This window comes from Panthera tigris, chromosome E2, assembly GCF_018350195.1.
Source record: "Panthera tigris isolate Pti1 chromosome E2, P.tigris_Pti1_mat1.1, whole genome shotgun sequence".
Taxonomy (NCBI): domain Eukaryota; kingdom Metazoa; phylum Chordata; class Mammalia; order Carnivora; family Felidae; genus Panthera; species Panthera tigris.
The window spans coordinates 10,392,943-10,413,825 of record NC_056674.1 but is presented as its reverse complement, the minus strand read 5'-3'; the positions used below and the strand labels follow the sequence as shown (position 1 = coordinate 10,413,825).

The following is a 20,883-nucleotide window of genomic DNA, read 5'->3' as shown; positions in this document are numbered from 1 at the left end:
TTGTAGAGGTGGTAAAAAAGAAAACACCCCCCTACCTTCCAGTTGAGACACTGTTTGGGGAGCTGGTATAGTGGTTAAACAAGTCAAGTAAATAACTCTGGAAGTCTGGTGGCTGGTTCTGAAAGAGCTCTCAGTTGTTTGCGTTATGTTGTAGTGCTGCATATATTTGTAACAAAAACTGAAGATGTTCCTGAAGTGTTTTACTTTTTGAAAAAAAATTTTTTCTTTAACATTTATTCATTTTTGAGATTGAGAGAGGCAGAGCATGAGCAGGAGAGGGGTAGAGAGAGACACACAGAATCTGAAGCAGGCTCCAGGCTCTGAGCTGTCAGCACAGAGCCCGATGCAGGGCTCAAACTCACAGACTGTGAGATCACGACCTGCGCTGAAGTCGGACGCCCGACCGACTGAGCCACCCAGGTGCCCCTGAAGTATTTTCCTTTTTGAAGGAGTTGACTTGTGGTGTAAAACTACTAAATATTAGGGTTTAGTTTTTCTAATACAACTAGCTGTCTAAAGCTTGAAGATAGAAGTCGTTTCAGTTTAAAGAATACTTTCTCCCCCTCTGCTGTAACTCTTCAGTTTTCAAAGGACTAATATTGGCAAATTATTAGAATGGACATTTGGATTTTGCCGTTTGAGGAGTTTGGTGGCCCGCTAAGAACACCGGTTCCTATCAGATGTAAACTAAAGATATTGCAAAGTCTCGGACATGCCCCATCTTCTACTTTCTCTTTCTTTGTGGCCTTAAGATCATTAAATTTAGTGACTCAGCTAATTTTTTTTTAATCCACCTCTTGGAAAAGTTGAACGTGTTTGTGACCAAGCACTTCGAGCTATTTCCTTTAAACCAAGTGTTTGCAGCGTTCTTAGATTTATAACAGTCTTTGTTTACCGTGTAATTCAGTCCAATTGAGGAACTAGTAAAACTGCATTATCCGGACATCAAAGACAAGGCATGTAAGAAGAGTGTGCTTCTACCGGGGAACCTATTCGATTTCTACCAAGTGGAAAGTTACCAGGTGTCCCCAAATTAACCATTCCTTTGCCAGCTGATTCTCATTGTTTGGTAGCTTTTTTAGTGTAGTCAGCAGCATTCTGGGTTTAAAATATGAGTTGCTACGTTCTTGAGAGTCGAGAGTTGTTGCTTTCTGTCTTTAGCGTCCTTCAGATAGCGGAGACGTTGACTTGCATGGGCGGCACAGAATATCATGCGCTGAAGAAACTGACCAAACAAGGTTTGGAGAATACATTTTAGCTTAGTTCAAAGTTGAGCTGCCGTCTCTATTTCTTGAGGTTCAAGAGCAGGTTTGGTGTTTTGTTTTCCTGGGATTTCTGTGAAGAGAGAGCTTATTCGACCCACTTTACAGAGAATAAGGGGGATGACTTGCCAGCTGCGTGCAGCAGTCACTCGAAGTGGGACCCCGTCACCAAGTTGCATTTCAGGATTGATCAAGTAGGTGGCCTTGAGTCCTGCCAGACTCTGGGATGGGGAATTGACGGAGAAGGGCTCTGTGATAGGAGCACTCCTGACTTACACTTTCATCAGCATTCCTATCTGAGGCTCTGTCAAACCTGAGTCTCCCGAGAGGTGGAAACAAAATTGTGTATATGTGTACTACGAGTAATAAGCAAAAGCACTGTGATTTCGTATGAATCTTTGCTATTTGGGTATTTCAGAGGATGTGTGTAAACATCTTAAGATTTTACCTAAGGAAGCAGTCGCCTGGGGAAGTGGAGGATGGGGATCCATCTTTCACATGGATGTCTGCTTATTTCTGCTGAAATCTGGACCTTGGCTTCTTTAGGAGCATGCCATTAGGTTATCTGGAGGTGATTGCTTATGATCATTGAGATTTCTGTCTTGACAATGGTCAAATCATTTTTACATACCACACGTAGGCACGTTTTGTTTCCACGGAGGGTTGGGCTTTCTTGGTTATCGAGGGAAGATACTGGATGTTTGGGAAAGGTCTGACCTTTTGAGGTTATCATCATAGGGGACAACTTTCCTCTCTCATTCATCACCCCCTCTTCTTAGAATAAAGTATGATGATGTGACTTCCCGTGGCATCTCTTAGGAGAAAGGCTCACAAAAATATATTCAGGTTGTGGAGATGCTGGGTTCCTACCAGCCATGACCGAGATTCAAAAGAAAATTGTTCTCTTTATTTTATTTTAATTAATTAATTAATTTATTTATTTATTTATTTTAACGTTTATTTATTTTTGAGACAGAGGGAGACAGAGCATGAACGGGGGAGGGTCAGAGAGAGAGGGAGACACAGAATCTGAAACAGGCTCCGGCTCCGAGCGGTCAGCACAGAGCCCGATGCGGGGCTCAAACTCACGGACCGGGAGATCGTGACCTGAGCCGAAGTCGGCCGCTTAACCGACTGAGCCACCCAGGCGCCCCTGTTCTCTTTATTTTAAACTGAGTTATCTCAGGAGACTGTTCATTTGGCTACACGTTCGGCCGTCGCGTGGTCATATTTGCACGCGTGAGTAGACTGCAGTGCAGTATAAGCAGTAGTAGCCAGAAGCCCATTTATGTGGAGACAGCCGAGGCCTATGTACTTGATTTCTGTTAACCAGGAGGTTGCTAAAGACATCATAAGATGCTCTCATAACGTTTCATTACTTCACCTCTTCATACTTTAGGTCCTTTAAGGTGCCACTTTTCAGCCACGTTCTGTGGTTCCCCATAGCCTTCGGGAAAGACTGCAGACTCTTTGAAAGAGGTTTAATCTGATTTCTGCTTCTAATGCGTCTCACCCATCCGCTCCCCACACACACTCGAGGAGCCGTGCCTTTTTCTGCGGAGAGGAGTCTCCGTGTTTCTTTCACCTACTTCAGGTTTCTCCTGAGGTGGAACTTCCTCCAGAAAGGCCTTCCTCAATCAAAACACTGGGTGTAATATGCCCTCATAGTCCTTCCCTGACTCATTCCTTCAGTAAATCTTCGTGTCAAGCACCGTGTCATAGGCTGAGGATACAGAAGTAAACGAGAAGGGGTGGACCTTGTCCTCACAAAGCTTATTCTGTTCTCGTCAAGGAAACCACCCAATATTCACACCTTTTTAAAAATGCTTTTTAGGGGCGCCTGGGTGGCGCAGTTGGTTAAGCGTCCGACTTCAGCCAGGTCACGATCTCGCGGTCTGTGAGTTCGAGCCCCGCGTCAGGCTCTGGGCTGATGGCTCGGAGCCTGGAGCCTGTTTCCGATTCTGTGTCTCCCTCTCTCTCTGCCCCTCCCCCGTTCATGCTCTGTCTCTCTCTGTCCCAAAAATAAATAAAAAACGTTAAAAAAAATTTAAAAAAAAAAATGCTTTTTATTTGGAAACAATCACAAATTTATAGAAAGTTGCAAAAAAATTAAAATGGCACAAAGGAATATCTTATCCAGATTTACCTGTTGTTAACATTTTACCGCATGCACATTCTTTCTTTCAACGTATATACATGTTTTTTTCTGGACCAGTCACACACATTATGGTCTTTTCCCCCCCAAATACTTCAGTGTGTATTTTATAAGAGTAGGCCTATTCGCTTACATGGTAGTTACCTTCCTAAATTGACATTGATCAAATACTTCTGTATAATATTCCGTTCAGAGTCCAGTGTTGTTAAATGACTTAATAATGTCCTGTATTTCCCATTCTGGTGCAGAATCCATTCTAGGTTCAAACAATTGCATTTAGTTATGATGTCTCTTTAGCTTCTCTTGATCTAGAATGTTTACATAGCCATTCTTTGTCTTTTATGACATGGATACTTTTTGAGAAGTATAGGGTGTGTGCCACTTCCCCCCGCCCAACCCCCATAATAGAATCTTGCTCGTTTTTTGTTTATCCGATGTTTCCTTGTGATTCGGTTGAGGGAATACATTCTAGGTCATCACACCGCTTAGTAATGTGTCCTCGTGGGGGTACCACATCTGGAGGCCCATGATGTCCTTCCGTCCCTCTTTGGTGGTGATAATTTTCATTACCCAAAGTGTTAACCCAGGGTACCTGGGTGGCTCAGTTGGTTAAGCGTCCGACTCGCAGTTCATTAGTTCAAGCCCCGCGTCGGATTCTGTAATGACAGCCCGGAGCCTGGGACCTGCTTCGGATTCTGTGTCTCCCTCTCTCTCTCTGTTCTTCCCCCACTTGCACTCTGTCTCTCTTTCAAAAATAAATAAAGATTAAAAAAAAAATTTAAAAACAAAGTGTTAAGCCAGTTTCTTTACTGTATAATTAGTGGTTTTTGGTACCTCTTCCCTCTGCAGCTGATAAGTAGCATATCAGGAGGCACCTCAGGTCTGTGCAGATATCCTGATTCTCATCAAAATCTTCCCCTTAGATGGGGTATCAAGGGATGATTCTTGTCTGATCCAGTAGTATGAACTCAGGTTTCTGTTTTTGGCAGTGGGTTATAATCCATTACTGTCTTTAATTATTTTGGTGCTCAAATTGTTTCAGATTTGACCAGTGGGATCCCCTTCAAGTGGGCTCCTGTGTCTGTGAGGTGCCCTGTCATTTTTTCAAGCACTTCCTTTCCTGCACAATAGGATGTTCCAGGCTCTTCTTGTACTAACTCTGCTCTAACCCTGGTATCAGCCGTGTTTCCAAGAAGCCCTCAAACTCTTGTTTTAACACTCAGCACAACTGCTTACTTGTATGTCTTCCTCTGTTAGAGGTATTGAGAGCACATAGATGTCAGTCTTCCTCTTACATCTTCACTCAGCGTGAGGCCTGGCACATTTAATGTTTAAGTATTTGTTGAACGAGAAAATTGATTTTTGCTCTAGTTCAACGACTGAAATCAGGTTCCAAAATTATGATGCTGATGGGTTTTCTTTCTCCTCCCGCCCCCGTCTAGGAAGAAATGTTTACTATCTGGCGATGAGAAGTGGTGAAAACTGACCTCGTGCTGGTGTACAAACACTATGGGACCTGACACTTTGACCTCGTGGGCAGCCGGCCCCCACTGATAATGTGGGGAAACCATCAGGTCCACTGGAAAACACTAATCTGATCTTGGAAGTGGCCGATTGTGGCAGGATGTGTCGACGATGATGATGGCAAGAAAGCAAGATGTCCGCATTCCCACCTACAACATCAGTGTGGTGGGATTGTCTGGGACCGAGAAGGAGAAGGGCCAGTGCGGCGTTGGGAAGTCTTGCCTGTGCAACCGCTTCGTGCGCCCGAGTGCTGATGAGTTTCACTTGGACCATACCTCTGTCCTCAGCACCAGTGACTTTGGCGGGCGAGTGGTCAATAATGACCACTTTCTCTACTGGGGAGAAGTTAGCCGTTCCCTGGAGGATTGTGTGGAATGTAAGATGCACATTGTGGAGCAGACTGAGTTCATCGATGATCAGACTTTTCAACCTCATCGAAGCACGGCCCTGCAGCCCTATATCAAGAGAGCTGCTGCAACCAAGCTCGCATCAGCTGAAAAACTCATGTACTTTTGCACTGACCAGCTGGGGCTGGAGCAGGACTTTGAGCAGAAACAGATGCCGGATGGAAAGCTGCTGATTGATGGTTTTCTTCTTGGTATTGACGTTAGCAGGGGCATGAATAGGAACTTTGATGACCAGCTCAAGTTTGTGTCCAATCTCTACAATCAGCTTGCGAAAACAAAAAAGCCCATAGTGGTGGTCCTGACTAAGTGTGATGAGGGCGTTGAGCGGTACATTAGAGATGCACATACTTTTGCCTTAAGCAAAAAGAACCTCCAGGTTGTGGAGACCTCAGCAAGATCCAACGTAAACGTGGACTTGGCTTTCAGCACCTTAGTGCAACTCATTGATAAAAGTCGGGGAAAGACGAAAATCATTCCTTATTTTGAAGCTCTCAAGCAGCAGAGTCAGCAGATAGCTACAGCGAAAGACAAGTATGAGTGGCTGGTGAGTCGCATTGTGAAGAGCCACAACGAGAATTGGCCGAGTGTCAGCCGAAAGATGCAGGCCTCTCCTGAGTACCAGGACTATGTCTACCTGGAAGGTACTCAGAAAGCCAAGAAGCTGTTTCTCCAGCACATCCACCGCCTCAAGCACGAGCACATTGAGCGCAGGAGAAAGCTGTACCTCGCGGCCCTGCCGTTAGCCTTTGAAGCTCTTATACCCAGTCTAGATGAGATAGACCACCTGAGCTGCATAAAAACCAAAAAGCTCTTGGAGACCAAGCCAGAATTCCTGAAGTGGTTTGTCGTGCTCGAAGAGACACCGTGGGATGCCACCAGCCACATTGACAACATGGAGAACGAGCGGATTCCCTTTGACTTGATGGATACCGTCCCTGCCGAGCAGCTGTACGAGGCCCACTTAGAGAAGCTGCGGAACGAGAGGAAAAGAGCTGAGATGAGAAGGGCATTTAAAGAAAACCTGGAGACCTCTCCCTTCATAACTCCCGGAAAGCCTTGGGAAGAGGCCCGTAGTTTCATTATGAACGAAGATTTCTACCAGTGGCTGGAAGAATCCGTATACATGGATATTTATGGCAAACACCAAAAGCAAATTATAGACAGAGCAAAGGAAGAGTTTCAGGAGCTGCTTTTGGAATATTCAGAGTTGTTTTATGAGCTGGAGCTGGATGCTAAGCCCAGCAAGGAGAAGATGGGTGTCATTCAGGATGTTCTGGGGGAGGAACAGCGATTTAAAGCATTACAGAAGCTCCAAGCGGAGCGTGATGCCCTTATCCTGAAGCACATTCATTTTGTGTATCACCCAACCAAGGAAACGTGCCCTAGCTGCCCAGCTTGTGTGGATGCTAAGATCGAGCACTTGATTAGTTCTCGGTTTATCCGACCATCTGACCGGAATCAGAAAAATTCACTGTCTGACCCCAACATTGATAGGATCAACTTGGTTATCTTAGGCAAAGATGGCCTCGCACGTGAGTTGGCCAATGAGATTCGAGCTCTTTGTACAAATGATGATAAGTATGTGATAGATGGTAAAATGTATGAGCTTTCCCTGAGGCCGATAGAAGGGAATGTCAGGCTTCCCGTGAACTCTTTCCAAACGCCAACATTTCAGCCCCACGGCTGCCTCTGCCTTTACAATTCAAAGGAATCTCTATCCTATGTGGTGGAGAGTATAGAGAAGAGTAGAGAGTCCACACTTGGCAGGCGAGATAACCATTTAGCCCATCTTCCCCTGACGTTGATCTTAGTTAACAAGAGAGGAGACACCAGTGGAGAGACCCTGCATAGCCTAATACAACAAGGTCAGCAGATTGCTAGCAAACTTCAGTGTGTCTTTCTCGACCCTGCTTCTGCTGGCATCGGTTATGGACGCAACATTAATGAAAAGCAAATCAGTCAAGTTTTGAAGGGACTCCTGGACTCCAAGCGTAACTTAAACCTGGTCAGTTCTACTGCTAGCATCAAAGATCTGGCTGACGTTGACCTGCGAATTGTCATGTGTCTGATGTGTGGCGATCCTTTCAGTGCAGATGACATACTCTATCCTGTCCTTCAGTCCCAGACCTGTAAGTCTTCCCATTGTGGAAGCAACAACTCTGTTTTACTTGAACTACCGATCGGACTCCACAAGAAGCGCATCGAGCTGTCTGTTCTTTCGTACCATTCCTCATTTAGCATCAGAAAAAGCCGGTTGGTCCATGGGTACATTGTTTTTTATTCAGCCAAACGTAAGGCCTCCTTGGCTATGTTACGTGCCTTTCTTTGTGAAGTGCAGGATATTATCCCCATTCAGTTGGTCGCACTCACTGACGGCGCTGTAGATGTCCTGGACAATGACTTAAGTCGGGAACAGCTGACCGAAGGGGAGGAGATTGCTCAAGAGATTGACGGGAGGTTCACAAGCATCCCTTGTAGCCAACCCCAGCACAAACTTGAGATCTTCCACCCATTTTTTAAGGATGTGGTGGATAAAAAGAACATAATCGAGGCTACTCATATGTACGATAACGCTGCCGAGGCCTGTAGCACCACGGAAGAGGTGTTTAACTCCCCCCGAGCGGGCTCTCCACTCTGCAACTCCAACCTGCAGGATTCAGAAGAGGATATCGAGCCGCCTTCTTACAGCTTGTTTCGAGAAGACACGTCACTGCCCTCTCTGTCCAAAGACCATTCTAAGCTCTCTATGGAACTGGAGGGAAATGATGGGCTGTCGTTCATCATGAGCAATTTTGAGAGTAAACTGAACAACAAAGTACCTCCACCAGTCAAACCAAAGCCTCCTGTCCATTTTGAGATCACAAAGGGGGATCTGTCTTATTTAGACCAAGGCCATAGAGATGGGCAGAGGAAGTCTGTGTCTTCTAGCACCTGGCTACCTCCGGATGGGTTTGATCCTTCTGATTATGCTGAACCCATGGATGCTGTGGTCAAGCCAAGGAACGAAGAAGAAAACATATATTCAGTGCCCCATGACAGCACCCAAGGCAAAATCATCACCATTCGGAATATCAACAAAGCCCAGTCCAACGGCAGTGGCAACGGTTCCGACAGTGAAATGGACACCAGCTCTCTAGAGCGAGGCCGCAAGGTGTCCATCGTGAGCAAGCCCGTGCTGTACAGGACGAGATGCAGCCGGCTAGGGAGGTTTGCTAGTTATCGAACCAGCTTCAGTGTGGGGAGCGATGATGAGCTAGGGCCCATTCGGAAAAAAGAGGAGGATCAGGCATCTCAAGGTTATAAAGGGGACAATGCCGTCATTCCATATGAAACAGACGAAGACCCAAGGAGGAGGAATATTCTTCGCAGTCTACGGAGGAACACTAAGGTAAGACACCAGTTTAGGAATGAATCATAGGAGTGGCTTGCACAGTGTCTGGGTGAGAGCTGACTGATGATGACGATGATGATGATTTTTCAAGGACAGCTTATTCTGGTTAAAAAAAATTGGTCGGTGTGTGCATTTACTCTCTGACTTGGTGTAAAAAAGTAGGCAGTGTCTCAGATTGCTACCGCTGGCAGCTCTGGAGTAGTAAGGACCTTGGATAGACAGCCTGAGTTTGAGTTGTCTTTGTCCAGAACAAGAGTTAGGTACTTCCAAAATGAGCAGATCGTGTAGAAATTGTCGGTGTCCTGACAGGTAGCCAAGCCAGTGACGATATGCTTGCTCTTCCTTTATGTGAACACCAGAATCTAAAGTTGCATGCTTCAGTCTCTGACTGCTAGACAAACATTTCATCCATATGCCTCTTAAAAGCTCCTTTTTCCCCTCACTGACCCGTAAGGTTGCTGCATCTTAGATTAGGAAACACTGGATGATTATTTTGTTTGCATATGCGAATGAGTGAAGGGTCTTTACGTAAGTGAAAAGTAAGAAGTAACTTGCCACTGTGAGTTATAAACCTGTCCCATATTTGTGAGATTGGAGTGCCCTCCAGCTGCATCATTTAAGTGAGTTGCTGTGACGGCTTCAGGTTTTATTTAGGGACCAAAGCAGGATGGGGAGAAGAGAAAGAAAGTAAACCGTGTGTGTTATGAGTGTCAGGCCTGCCATCAGATGGAGAGGAAACAGCAGCAGGTGAATCCTCTTTATCTTGTTTCGAATTGTGGTGTACAAAGTAGAGTGCCCTGTCCCCTTGGGCTTAAGATTTGAGACAGAAAAGGTATTTCCCAGATTTTTCTTTTTCTTCCCCCCATTTAGAGCAGAGCGAAACACTCTGTTTTTTCAGAGAAAGACATCTTGGTGAGACAGGACAATAAAAGCGTGTTATATGCTAGCCCACGACCAGCCTTGCGACATACAGAATGAGGATTTCTCTGCATTGAAAGCTTTTCCTCCTCTCCCTACCGTGAAGCAGCAGAGAACAAAGTCACTTGTCTGAAAACATTTCAGGGAACTTTGGAAGAAAGGATGCCAAAAACTTATGTTATTACAAGACGTACCAAATCAGAAGGATCTAGAGTTGACAATTCTGTTGTAAAGTAAGTACCACCTGGAGGCTAGTTCTGCAGCTCTTACTGGTTAGGAGGGCCCTTGCAGGTGGAGGAACATGGTTCCATGGCCTCACAGGGAGCGCACCTTCACTTTGTGTTCCCTCATAGCATACACAGTGGTTCCCAGTCACCATTGGCTGGAGTTTCCAGAACTTCCTCACCTGTGTAATTTTAGAAAGGGCAGGGCAGCATTGTTGTGTGTTCTGTCCTCCCGGCCCACCCCGAACTGAACATTAATAAATACCATAGGCATTCTCCTATTTGATTTCCCCTTGTTTTTTCTCTTGGATTCCTTCATCTGCCTTCAGTATTTTGTCCTCCAAGGGTTAGTAATGGGCAGACCCATTGAAAACCTTTCGTATTTATGAAGTCTGAAGTTAGCCTCACCTGCCTCCCAGTATTTCCTCAAAGCTCTCCTGTTCAATGATCCTGGAATCCAAACATTTTCAACGTTTTGACTTTCTTCTCTTCCTCCTCCACTCCTGATGAAGACTGTTACCAGAATAGCTTATCTGAATGCTGGCAGTCTTAATTTGTGGGGGTGTTTGCACACCTGGGAATTAGGAAGGTGGCATAATAGCACACTGAGTTGTAACTGATCTTCTGACTTCTAACTACATTTTTAACACTTGTTGAAGATCATGCTTTTAAGACACATTCCCAAACAGACCGTGCTTTAAAGAGCGCACACGTTAGGCTCAGCCGAAGACGGCCGGGGACCCTGTTTTTAAAGAGCCCTTCCTAAACTAGAACTTCCTTACCCTGGGTTGCTGGGTCAGCATGCAAGAAGTGATTAACTTCCCGTCTTAGTTATGCGGGCCACACCTCTTCAAGTCAAATAAAAATGACACCTCTGGCCCAAGAGCCATAGCGTGCCAGAAGCCAGTTCAGGAGTATCCTTTGGAAAGTGTGAGTAAAAGGTGAAACTGTCTTTTCCTGCCTCGGAAAATGGTGCTTTGAAATGAGTGTAGTTGCTTTGTCACCCTAATCCAGAGATCAGCCTTCATTCTCTTCCCCGTTCGTTCGGGCAAACCTCCTATTAAAATTGCTGCCTTAAGAAAGCAGACTGACACTTGTCTTACTGGAAAAGCAAGATACCATAGGACAGAGAATGCCAAGCCAACCCCTACGTGGGGGATCTGGCTTCTGATTTTTATTGGCGTGACACGGCAATACAGTATTTATCTGACGTGCAGGGAGAGCCAGTCGGTCATGGAAGATACAGTTAGTACCTCCCGGGTGCCAGAATGTTAGACACCACTGGGGAAATGGCACGGATCCTTCTTGCCCAGACCGTGGCTCCCAGTGGAGGCAGTGAGACCTCCACAACTCCTGGAAATAGGTGGTGTGCCCAGGGGGCGCTGTGTGGAGGCAGAGTGGAAATCCCACCGCTGGGGGCGGTGAAGGTAGTGTAGCGTGTGTAGTGATCAGGAGCTCGGGATCGAGGGCCTAAAGCCAAATCCCGACTCCTCCGCTTCCTCACTGGGACTTGGGGCGCGTGATTCACCTGCCATATCCCTTCGGCACAAAGGGAGAACATAGTGGCACCTTCCTCATGTGGTGGTGAGAAACGGAATGAGGTTTTGCACGTGAAACACTCAGCGTACTGCATCTCGGACAGGTGTTAGGTATCGCAGTGTTATTTAACTAGACCTTGAAGAGTGGGTAGAACCGAAGAAGTGGCAGAGGTGAGGAACGGCTTGAAGGTGAAAATGTGCATGTCGTATTCAAGGAGAGGAGAGTGCTGGTCTGGTCTAGCTGAGGGCTTGAGGGACCAACTTCGTCCCTCCCTTTTGTGTAAGTTTTAACCCTGTGTGTTACTTAGCTGCTTTCTCAGCACTTGCCCTAGCAACAGCCCTAACAACAACAACAAAAAGCTGTGCTCTGGGTACCGATGTGATGTGGAGAAAGAGAAATTGCTCAGCTTCCCTTGGCCGATTTGCTAGATTAGCTCTTTACTGTAAAATTGGAGTTGGAGTGAGGGAATCGCTTTCATTTCTGTTAATGAAAGTGAAGACTGTAAGGCTGACTGTCATTCTGGGTCCTTTTCCCAGCTGAACCATTTAGCAACCCACCCTCATAGTGGGAGCCTTCCGCACTCAGCTGAATGAAATTGAAAATCTACGATTGCACTTCAGTGGGGCCCATGAATAGATGCTTTGTCTGTAAAGAGTTGGTGTTGCACATGGTCTCTGTCTCACAGTATCATGCGTTTGCAAAGATGAGATCAGGACCGGCAGGGTCTTATTTTAAAACCAAAAAAAAAAAACAAAAAAAAAAACCCAAAAAAAAGAAACCACAGGCTGGGAGTCTTGGTCCACAAAATGTGCCTTTTGGGCAAGCTCAAGTTGCTGAATTTAGTGTGTTTGACCATGGATTTAAAGACAAGACATTATTGGCTATTCACCCTTCTATCTGATGTGCTCTTATCTTTGTGTTTAAAAAAAAAAAAAGACAACAGAATGATAAAGAAAATCTTTCACTCACTGTAGCTACCACATGACAAGACAACCTATTGAAAAAGCAAACCAATTCAATCACGCATTGTTTGGTCTATAAGGCACCAAGTAACCAGTTTGACAGTTTGTGTCCCCCCCCAGTGAATTGGCTTATTTCATTGGATTCAGTGAATCGGCTGGTTGTTGGGGCTTTGTGTGGACACAGCTCTCATTTTGTGAGGCCTAGAACGGAGTTAAAGTTTCTAGTGTGAATAAAAACCAGCTGGGGAATTGGACAGCTAGCTCCCCAGGGAGGGATGTTGCATTTTGACAGACAAGCTGAATGGTATGAAATATGAGCTCTTTGTAACCTGCTCGGGAAAGACTCTCAGTGTGTGTTTCAGAAAAGGCTAGGCCTACTCAATGTGCTGTGAGGCCAAATAAATACCGTAGCCTTAAAGATGGGGGGGGGCGCCTACTTGACCTTGGATTTTCTGATTCCTGAAAGAATTGCATCTTTTAAGAGAAGGATTTTTGCTCCAAAGCATGTACTCCTTCATTCATTTTGGGAAGGAAACCTCCAGTTCAGCGCACGGATGCTTAGTGAGCGGTGGTACCCCTGGCTTTGTGCTGAGGGTGCCGCGCGTGGTGGTGTGCTTATCTAGCTTACCATCGAGGGATAGCGGATTTTAAATATGCGCTGACAGGTATTTTGAATACTGCCACAGAGGAGCTACAGGGTGCTAAGGGATTGTAGGGCAAGGAGTTTTAACCTCAGCGAAGGTCCGGTAAAGCTCCCCAAGGCAACAGTGTGTAAATGGAGACTTACAGAGTGAGGCGGACAAAGGCAGTGAGGGTGGAGGTTTTCTGGGGAGAGCTCTTGAGAAAACAGCGTGGAACTTGGAGCTGGGGGAAAGAAAGAAAAAATAAAAAACAACACGTGGAAGAAACCTAGAGTGGTTGCTGCGGAGAGTGAAGGGGAAGCAGGCCGGGGATGGCAGGGTTGCGAATACCGTGGGGTTTCATCCTTCCCCGGAGGTACCGAACGCGTGCTGTGCGCCAGGTGCGGCACCAGCCCTTTTCCCGTTGCCGCCGCCCATGTTGGTGTAGTTTTCTAAATGGAGGAGCTGAGATTTTTGAACCTGCTCTTCTGACTTCCGCTTCCAACGGGTCGGTAGAGCCCAGCCCGCAAGAAAGATGGTAATCTTCAATAGCCAGGCACGCATTTGGACCACTCAATCAGTCTAGTAATCTGTTCATTTCAGACAAAGGACTGTGATTATTATCTAAAAAAAATCCATTTCCCTACACTACCCCCTAAGAATGGCCTGGTGCTATTTGTTTCTGGCTTCAGAGTCTAGTTGAGTGGACAAAAAAGGCGTGGGGACACTGAAATAGCGACTGGAACTTTGAGAAATTGTTTTGAGCTGGTGTCATGCGTTTTCTCAGTTTATTTTAAGCCCAAAGAACTGCTGTAGTGTGTTTTTGGTGACAAAAATAGACTATCTTTAACTATGGGCCTTAGCTTATAGCACACCTGTTCTTAAAAAAAAAAAAAAAATGACAATGGGCAACCCATATCTAGTTTTCAAAGAGCAGAGAATTGCTCTGATCATCACTGAATCAACTTGTTCTCATCCACCACCTAGTGATACTGAAATGTCTTTTTAGGATCCAAATTATTTCAGCAGGAGTCAAGAATCACCTCTGCTTCTATAGAGAAAGGTCTTCTGAATGCATTTTATCCAGTATTTGAGAAGAGGCAAGCAGATATAAACTGACCTGTAACTCTGGGAAGTCCGAATTCAGTGAGTGTTGGATCAGGCAGGATGTTTGTAAAAAAAAAAAACTTTCCTGGGACTAGTGGACCCTCCTTCCTAGGTAGCCCGCTGTTGCATTGGCCGTTCAGTCTGAGACAGCAGCAGGGGCTGACCCAGATTTGCCAGACTTCATGCCTTTCTAGAGCAACAGGCTGTGGTCTCGCTTGATTTGGGGCCTGTGAAGGGATGGCACATGTCTTTTCCCATCCTGGGAGAGGATTAGGGATGCTAGGAAGGCAGAGACTTTATGCTGCTTCCTTTCCCAACCCTAAAAAAGATGCCCCAAGACAGTGGGTGACCTGGCTGTAATACTAACTGGCAGCGTGAAGGAGACCAAGTCTAATAAGCGTTTGTGCTTTCATAACAGACTTTGCCAGTGAGAACAGATCCACCCTCAGGTTTCCTCTTAAACTTGGGCTTAGATTTTTTTCAGAGCCAGAAGAGGGAGCACCAGTTAACCAAGAATACATTTGGGGCACGAGTGAGTAACGTAATTGAAAAGGTTCTTTTGAAGCTCTGTTGGAAATAAGAACGAATCATTACTCATCAGAAAGCTGTAATGTTGAATACAGAATGCAAGAGGTGCTTTGGGGGAAACCTGTAGTCACGTTGTGTATGGAATCTTTTGGTTTTTGTAAGACTCCTCCCAGTTTCCCTTAATCCAGAGTCAGCCAGTACACTGCTTGGCAAACCGTGGCGAGAGGGGAGGGCCTCTCGAGGGCTTTGCTAATATCACTCTTGGGAGGGAGAACTGTTCTCATTCAGAGGGCACTATCCCTGTCCCGGAATACATTCTGTCTATGGCATTCCTCCTTTAAAAAAAAAAAAAAAAGAGAATCCAGCAACCTGCATTCTGTTTTTTATTTCCTTCATTAGATAGGTTACCAAGCGTTTAAAAGACTGCTAGGTGGTACAGCTGTGGTGATCATATGTTCTGACTTTAAAATCTGGTTAAATAACTTGACATGTATTAAAGGTATTTTATAGAGACCAGGAGAGAATATTTGAAGTTGTCAGCTCAAAATCGCTAAGTAGCTGTACCTGCTATTCCCACAGAAGATAGAATGTTCTTTATCCAGAAGGAATGGCTGAGCTCTCCATGGGAGCCGTGGGAGACTCTTTTCCTTTGTGGCTCAGTTGTTACTGAGCCTGATGTCTAGATCAGCTTTGCTTGCCAGGGATATATCTTTCTTTTACCAGTTAGATTGTAAGTTCGTTGAGGGGGATAGAGGACTTTGGTCCTGGGATTAGCCCTGCTGCTAGTTTGCTCTGTGACCTTGGGCATGATTCGTTAAAAAACAAAAATGCTAAGATCCTTACTGAGTTAAGTAGGGTAACAGTCACATGTGTACATAAATGACTGTCCTTTATCCAGTGGCCACACAGTGACATAGGGAATTCACCACCTCATCTGGTTTTTAAAAGGGAGTCTGGGACGGTAGTGCCAGTATAAGACCTTCTAAGCCTCGCCTCCTCCATCCGCGGGAAAGGAGCACAATTTAGGAGAAGAAAAACTTCTGTACATACAGAGATAGTCCTCATCTCAGCTAAACTCGAAAAAATATAAAGAAATATTGGCCCTGTGCACTATTGGAAACTGTTTTTGTTCAGGAAATTTATGGAGCGCCTACTGCATATCAGGCCCTGGAACCCACTCATCTTGCAGCCTGATAGAAAGGGCCCTTCTGTCAGTCGCTTCTCATTCTTCGCATGGCATTCGAACCTTTTTCTTGTCCCCGTGGACTCCAGAGGGACCCCCGTGGGCTTACAGATGTCTTCCTACTCCACCAGAGTTGGGAGTTTCCCTTTATGCTCTTTTCTTGTTTCGAAAGCCAAGGGGCCAGTGGGAAATTCCAACCACCGTCTCTTCGCAGTGCCGTCCTGGCAGAAACTATTGGTTCGTTTCTTTGTTTCCTTTGCCACCTGGTTATTATCAAGACTAAGAATCGGGCCTGTTTTTAAGGAAACTGAAGTAAAGAACAATGCACTGTGTTGCTCGTTCAAAAAATAGATCCATCCAAAAGCACAAGACGAAGGTGGTTCCAACTGACCCGGTCCTTGGTTTTTGTCATGGCATTTCATCATAGAGTTCACGTAGGGGCAAAAGGGGCTTTGGTGTTTATAGATCACTAGCCTCTGGAGCCTGGCTCTCTCAGTGCTGGGTGTGACTCTCTCAGAGCTTGATTTCTCACCTGTAAAATGGTGCTAATAACCCTTACCCTGAAGATGGTTGTAAGGTTTCAGGTAATTGTGCAAAGTACCTAGCAGTGGCCTGCACATGGCCACTCCAGATTAATCACTGGTTTCCATTTTTGACCCAATAAGACTCTAAACTTAGAGGCACAGATGTGTAGATTATTCTCAGGGCTTGGTCTCCTCCGGCTAGATGCTTTTTTTCAATTCAGCCTGCTCTGTGAGTGCCCTCGAAAGAAGATTGATGTTGGGATGGTGTTACTTTCTCCTCTCCAAGAGCCTGCTGCTTGGAGGGCCCCAGGGACTCCATAATGAGCGACCCACGTCTGACCGGGGACTGAGACAGCTGGCAGGCCACTCACAAGAGTGGCGTTTCCATCTGACATGTGCCCAGTAACCCTTCAGGTGCCTGATGTGGTGTTTGTCATACCGGCAATCTGGCCCACCTCTTAGTGTGTACCACAAAGTCCGATTTCCTTACTAGAAAGGTTTGGAATTCGTTGTGCAAGAATCCCCGTCCTAATTTTGTGACACCCTACAGAGCCTTCACTTACTTCTAGGAGGTGTTTTGACATTCTGTAAACCAAGGTTTGTTTAAATCTGAGAGGGAGAGTCCATGTCGTTTAGTAACGGGAGTTGATCCTGTTGTTAAAGCTTACTCTCCATTTCTGCATTTTGTAAGTTGAAGCACTGAACTCGGGTCTTGGATTCTTTGGGACGAGAGGCATAAGGGCAGTATCCAATTTAGTCCTCCATCGAATGGCAGAATCTCCTCGACAATGGTGTGGCAGAGGTATGTAGTTTGCAGCCTGTGCTTGGAATATTTATACAGAGCAGTCCCTTCCTTTTTAAACACCTGGCGATTTTGTTTTTCAAATTTCTCTTTCTATTTAAGGCCAAAATTGCCTGTGTTCTCTTCTTATCTCTTTCAACATAACCCTTTGGAATCATATAAAATAATCTCTTTCCAAGAGATAGTCCTATAGCTGTATGAAATAGCTGTCATCATGCTCCATTCCTTCCTTTTCCAGCTTAAAGAACCCTGGTATTTTATGTGAGTGGGCCTCTATTACCTTAGAAACTCTCAGATTGTCGGTGTACCCTTAATCATTTATTCAGCTATCCATTTATTCATTCTGCCTCTCCCAGGCCCTTTCAGGGAAGGGCCGTGAACCATAGTGGTTAAGAGAGCAAGTTTTGTAGTCAAAACTGACTTGGGCAAGTAACTGAATTTTTCTACGACTCCGCTTCATCTGTAAAATGGAGTTATTAACCCCACACCCTCGGAGCTGTTGTGAGTCTGGAATGAAATCATACATCTAAGGAACTTAAGCAACGGCCCAGTACGTAGTATTCAGTTGATAGATGGTAAAGTTTCTAGTTAACTTAGATTGTTAGAACACACCTCATCATCTTGTTCTGGTATTGAGAAGGTGGAGGAAGGAAGTATAAGATTAAAATTGATCGTTTACTAGAACTGTGGTTAGAAGGCTTGGTAAGGGCGTCTGGGTGTCTCAGTTGGTTAAGCGTCCGACTCTCAGTTTCAGCTCAGGTCATGATCTCATGGTTTGTGAGTTCGAGCCCCACATCGGCTCTGCGCTGACAGTGCAGAGCCTGCTTGGGATTTTGTCTGTCTGTGTCTCTCTGTCTCTCTGTCTCTCTGTCTCTCTGTCTCTCTGTCTCTCTCTCTCTGTCTCTGCCCCTCCCCTGCTTGTTCTCTCTCTCTCAAAATAAATGAAAATATAAAAATAAAAGTAAACTTAATTTAAGAAAAAGAAGGCCTTATGGTGATTAGAAAAAAAGTTCCATTTTTTATTCCTTAACAATTTATTTGGAAGCATCAGTTTTATTGAAGAACAATACTGTTGTCAGTTTTGACAGGGAAATTCTGCAAGACTGAGATTGATAAAAAGAATGTCGCTGAAATCCAGATGGTCTTCCTTGTATATTCAGAATCTGTAGCTAATAATTTAAACTGTATGGCATTTTTAAGGGAGAGCATCGCTTGACTCATGGTTATCCGGTTGCCACGATGTGTGACAACAGAAGCGCTCACCCCTCTCTTTCCTCGAATTACTGGATGGCTCCTGTGAGGCTAGGCACTGAGCCAGGTCGCCCACATTTCACCCTCAAGACCACCTTGTGAGGAGGCCCTGTCCCTGAGATGCTAATAAGTCACTTACCCAGAGTCTCAGGACTTGTCTGTCGGGATTCAGACCCAGGTCTGCTAAGATTTCAGATCTTAAATTCTTTATGTTATACTTCATATAAATAGAAGATGTCAGGGAGAGAGTCTAGATTGGTTAAATTATCTCGTGTGAAGATACATCATAAATCACTCATTTGCTTTTCCTTATTTCTTTGGTAAAAAATCTAGGTCCGAGCCTGTTTGCCTCTGGCAGGCAGTCTGGAAGGGGAAGGAACAGTGGCCACTCCCTGCAACCTGAGAGGCGGTGTGGCTGCGTTGATGAGGAGTGGGACAGGGGCAGGGGTGAGCCTCGTGGAGGCTTTGTGGTTCTTCTCTGGAACGCCAAGATCCATTCGCATGGCGGTACAGTCTTCCAGACTGACCCAGTTAGCAGGCTCTGTGTAGAGTGGATTGTCTTTGCCTTTTGGTGGTCGTTGCGGGTAATGTCAACCGGCTTAGAGATGGGCTTGTGCCTCCTTTCGTGTACGTTTGCTTCTCAGTTGTTCTTTTTCTTTGGTGCTTGTTTGCACAGGAAGTCCTCTGAGAATCTCAGACTAAACAGGAAGCGATTTGTTCCCATATAAATAGAGGTACCAGAAGGAACGAAGACGGGCAGGATGAGGAATGCAAACGGTTGACCCTGGCTAGTTAGTTGTCCCCTCCAGTGGATTTTATGCAAAGATCCCTAAATACTTTCAAGTTTATAGGTTGCGTGTATTTGTAATAAATCTGCCCTCTAATTTCATCTCGTTAACTTGGACGTGAAACCGAATTGCCGGAGCTACACCTGGGTCCATTTGCCTTGCTCCTGTTCGGTGACCCTTTTCCTTAGTAGATATTTTAACAAAAGTCCAGAATTTCAGGTGCGTTTTTGTCACTTTTAGGAAATTTACCGTTTGTTCAGAGCATTTTTTCCTCATGTGAGCTTCAAAATAAAAGGATTGAATAATTTTGGAGCAGAATATCTCAGAGAGGTCTATGAGCCTGAGCTTTGGAGACAGACCCTCCAGGGTTTGAATCCCAGCACTGTGACTTACTAGTTGTGTGACTTAGGCACGTGGGACATTTTTCCTTGATTCAACGGAATGTCGTGAGGTTTAAAAGAAGTAATATTTGGGACCTGGCTTGGTACACGGTGAGCTCTCAAGTGGTTGCCGCTGCCGCTGCTCCTGCTCCGGAGGAAGGGGGCTGCTGGGAAAGAAGAGACAAAGTATTACCTTCTTTGTCATGTTTGCTCAGTCGGTTTTACCCTTTCCTGATTCGGAAGCCGTTGAGACTTAACCCCGGGCTAATGTATGGAAGGGAATTCTCATTTGGAACTTCCAGCCGTAGCAGAACACATGCTCTATTTCTTTTCTGGAAAGAGGAAATTACTCATTCTCCATTCCATCTTTTATCTTTTTAAAGATTTTAGCCGTCTTGAGTGTATGACATTCATTATCCATGTGGGATGTTTGGAAAACTTCCTGTTTACTCCAGGGCACCCCTGATAAAGGATGTGGATAGCCATCTCGTTGTCATTAACTCAACATGGCCTGCTTCTTCTAAACACCTTTGTGTTGATAATGCAGTCTCACACTCAGGGTGTGACTGTGTGTCAACTGGCTGGCATCTTGTGTGATATTTGGAGGCTGGAAAATACAAAATTAGTGAGATGAGCAAATGGATCTCTATCCTGCTTGGAGTCTTCCCAGCAGTTTCCACACCACTGTGAATTCCCTTCTGGAAGCTTTAGCTGATGTTTAAGTTGCATGTTGATATTCACTTTGTTTTTGTTTTATGCTTTCTTTTCTCTTTCCTGTGCAGAAACCAAAGCCCAAACCCCGGCCGTCCATCACAAAGGCAACCTGGGAGAGTAACTATTTTGGGGTGCCCTTGACAACTGTCGTGACTCCAGAGAAGCCCATCCCTGTGTTTATTGAGAGATGTATTGAGTACATTGAAGCCACAGGTAAGAGTGTTGTTACCTCAGAGCTGATCGTGGCTTTCACTGTCTACGGGCTACTTTCTGGCGAGCTGAGCCATCTGGAGACTCTGGGATCAGCTCTCCTTAAGTGTGAGATGCTTTCTGAGAAGGAGCTGAGCAGTCTGGACAGCTGTCAGACTTATGGGTCTCCATCTGCGTGTAGTTTTGCGGCTGTTGTACGGGATCCGTGAGACCTTTCCGTGCACCAAGCAGCGTGTTTTCAGGCCTGCAGCTGTGGCTGGTTAGGTGCTTTCTCTGTGCTCCCTCAGCTCCCTGTCAGAGCACCCACCCTGTTTGTCTGTGGCCTCGAAGATCTGTCAGCCGCTGGAGGGCGGGGAAAGGGGCGTGTTACCGTTGTGTCCGCAGCCCTGTCCTG

General features: G+C 45.5%; 1 protein-coding gene across 2 annotated transcripts in view; it reads left to right on the top strand.

The window, feature by feature from the left end:
* The window catches only part of ARHGAP35 (Rho GTPase activating protein 35), a 120,450-nt gene that overhangs the window by 39,973 nt on the left and 59,594 nt on the right, over positions 1-20,883 (top strand). The window contains exons 2-4 of one of the 2 annotated variants that reach the window (XR_006212101.1): positions 4,860-8,736; positions 9,610-9,890; positions 20,348-20,431. Coding sequence is in view for 1 of the 2 variants with exons in the window: in XM_042970275.1 (XP_042826209.1) it covers positions 5,053-8,736; positions 20,348-20,492 (3,829 nt within the window). In the remaining variant the exon portion in view is untranslated. Of the gene's footprint in view, positions 1-4,859; positions 8,737-9,609; positions 9,891-20,347; positions 20,493-20,883 lie in introns of those variants that run through there. The other variant, XM_042970275.1, reaches the window with a different exon arrangement.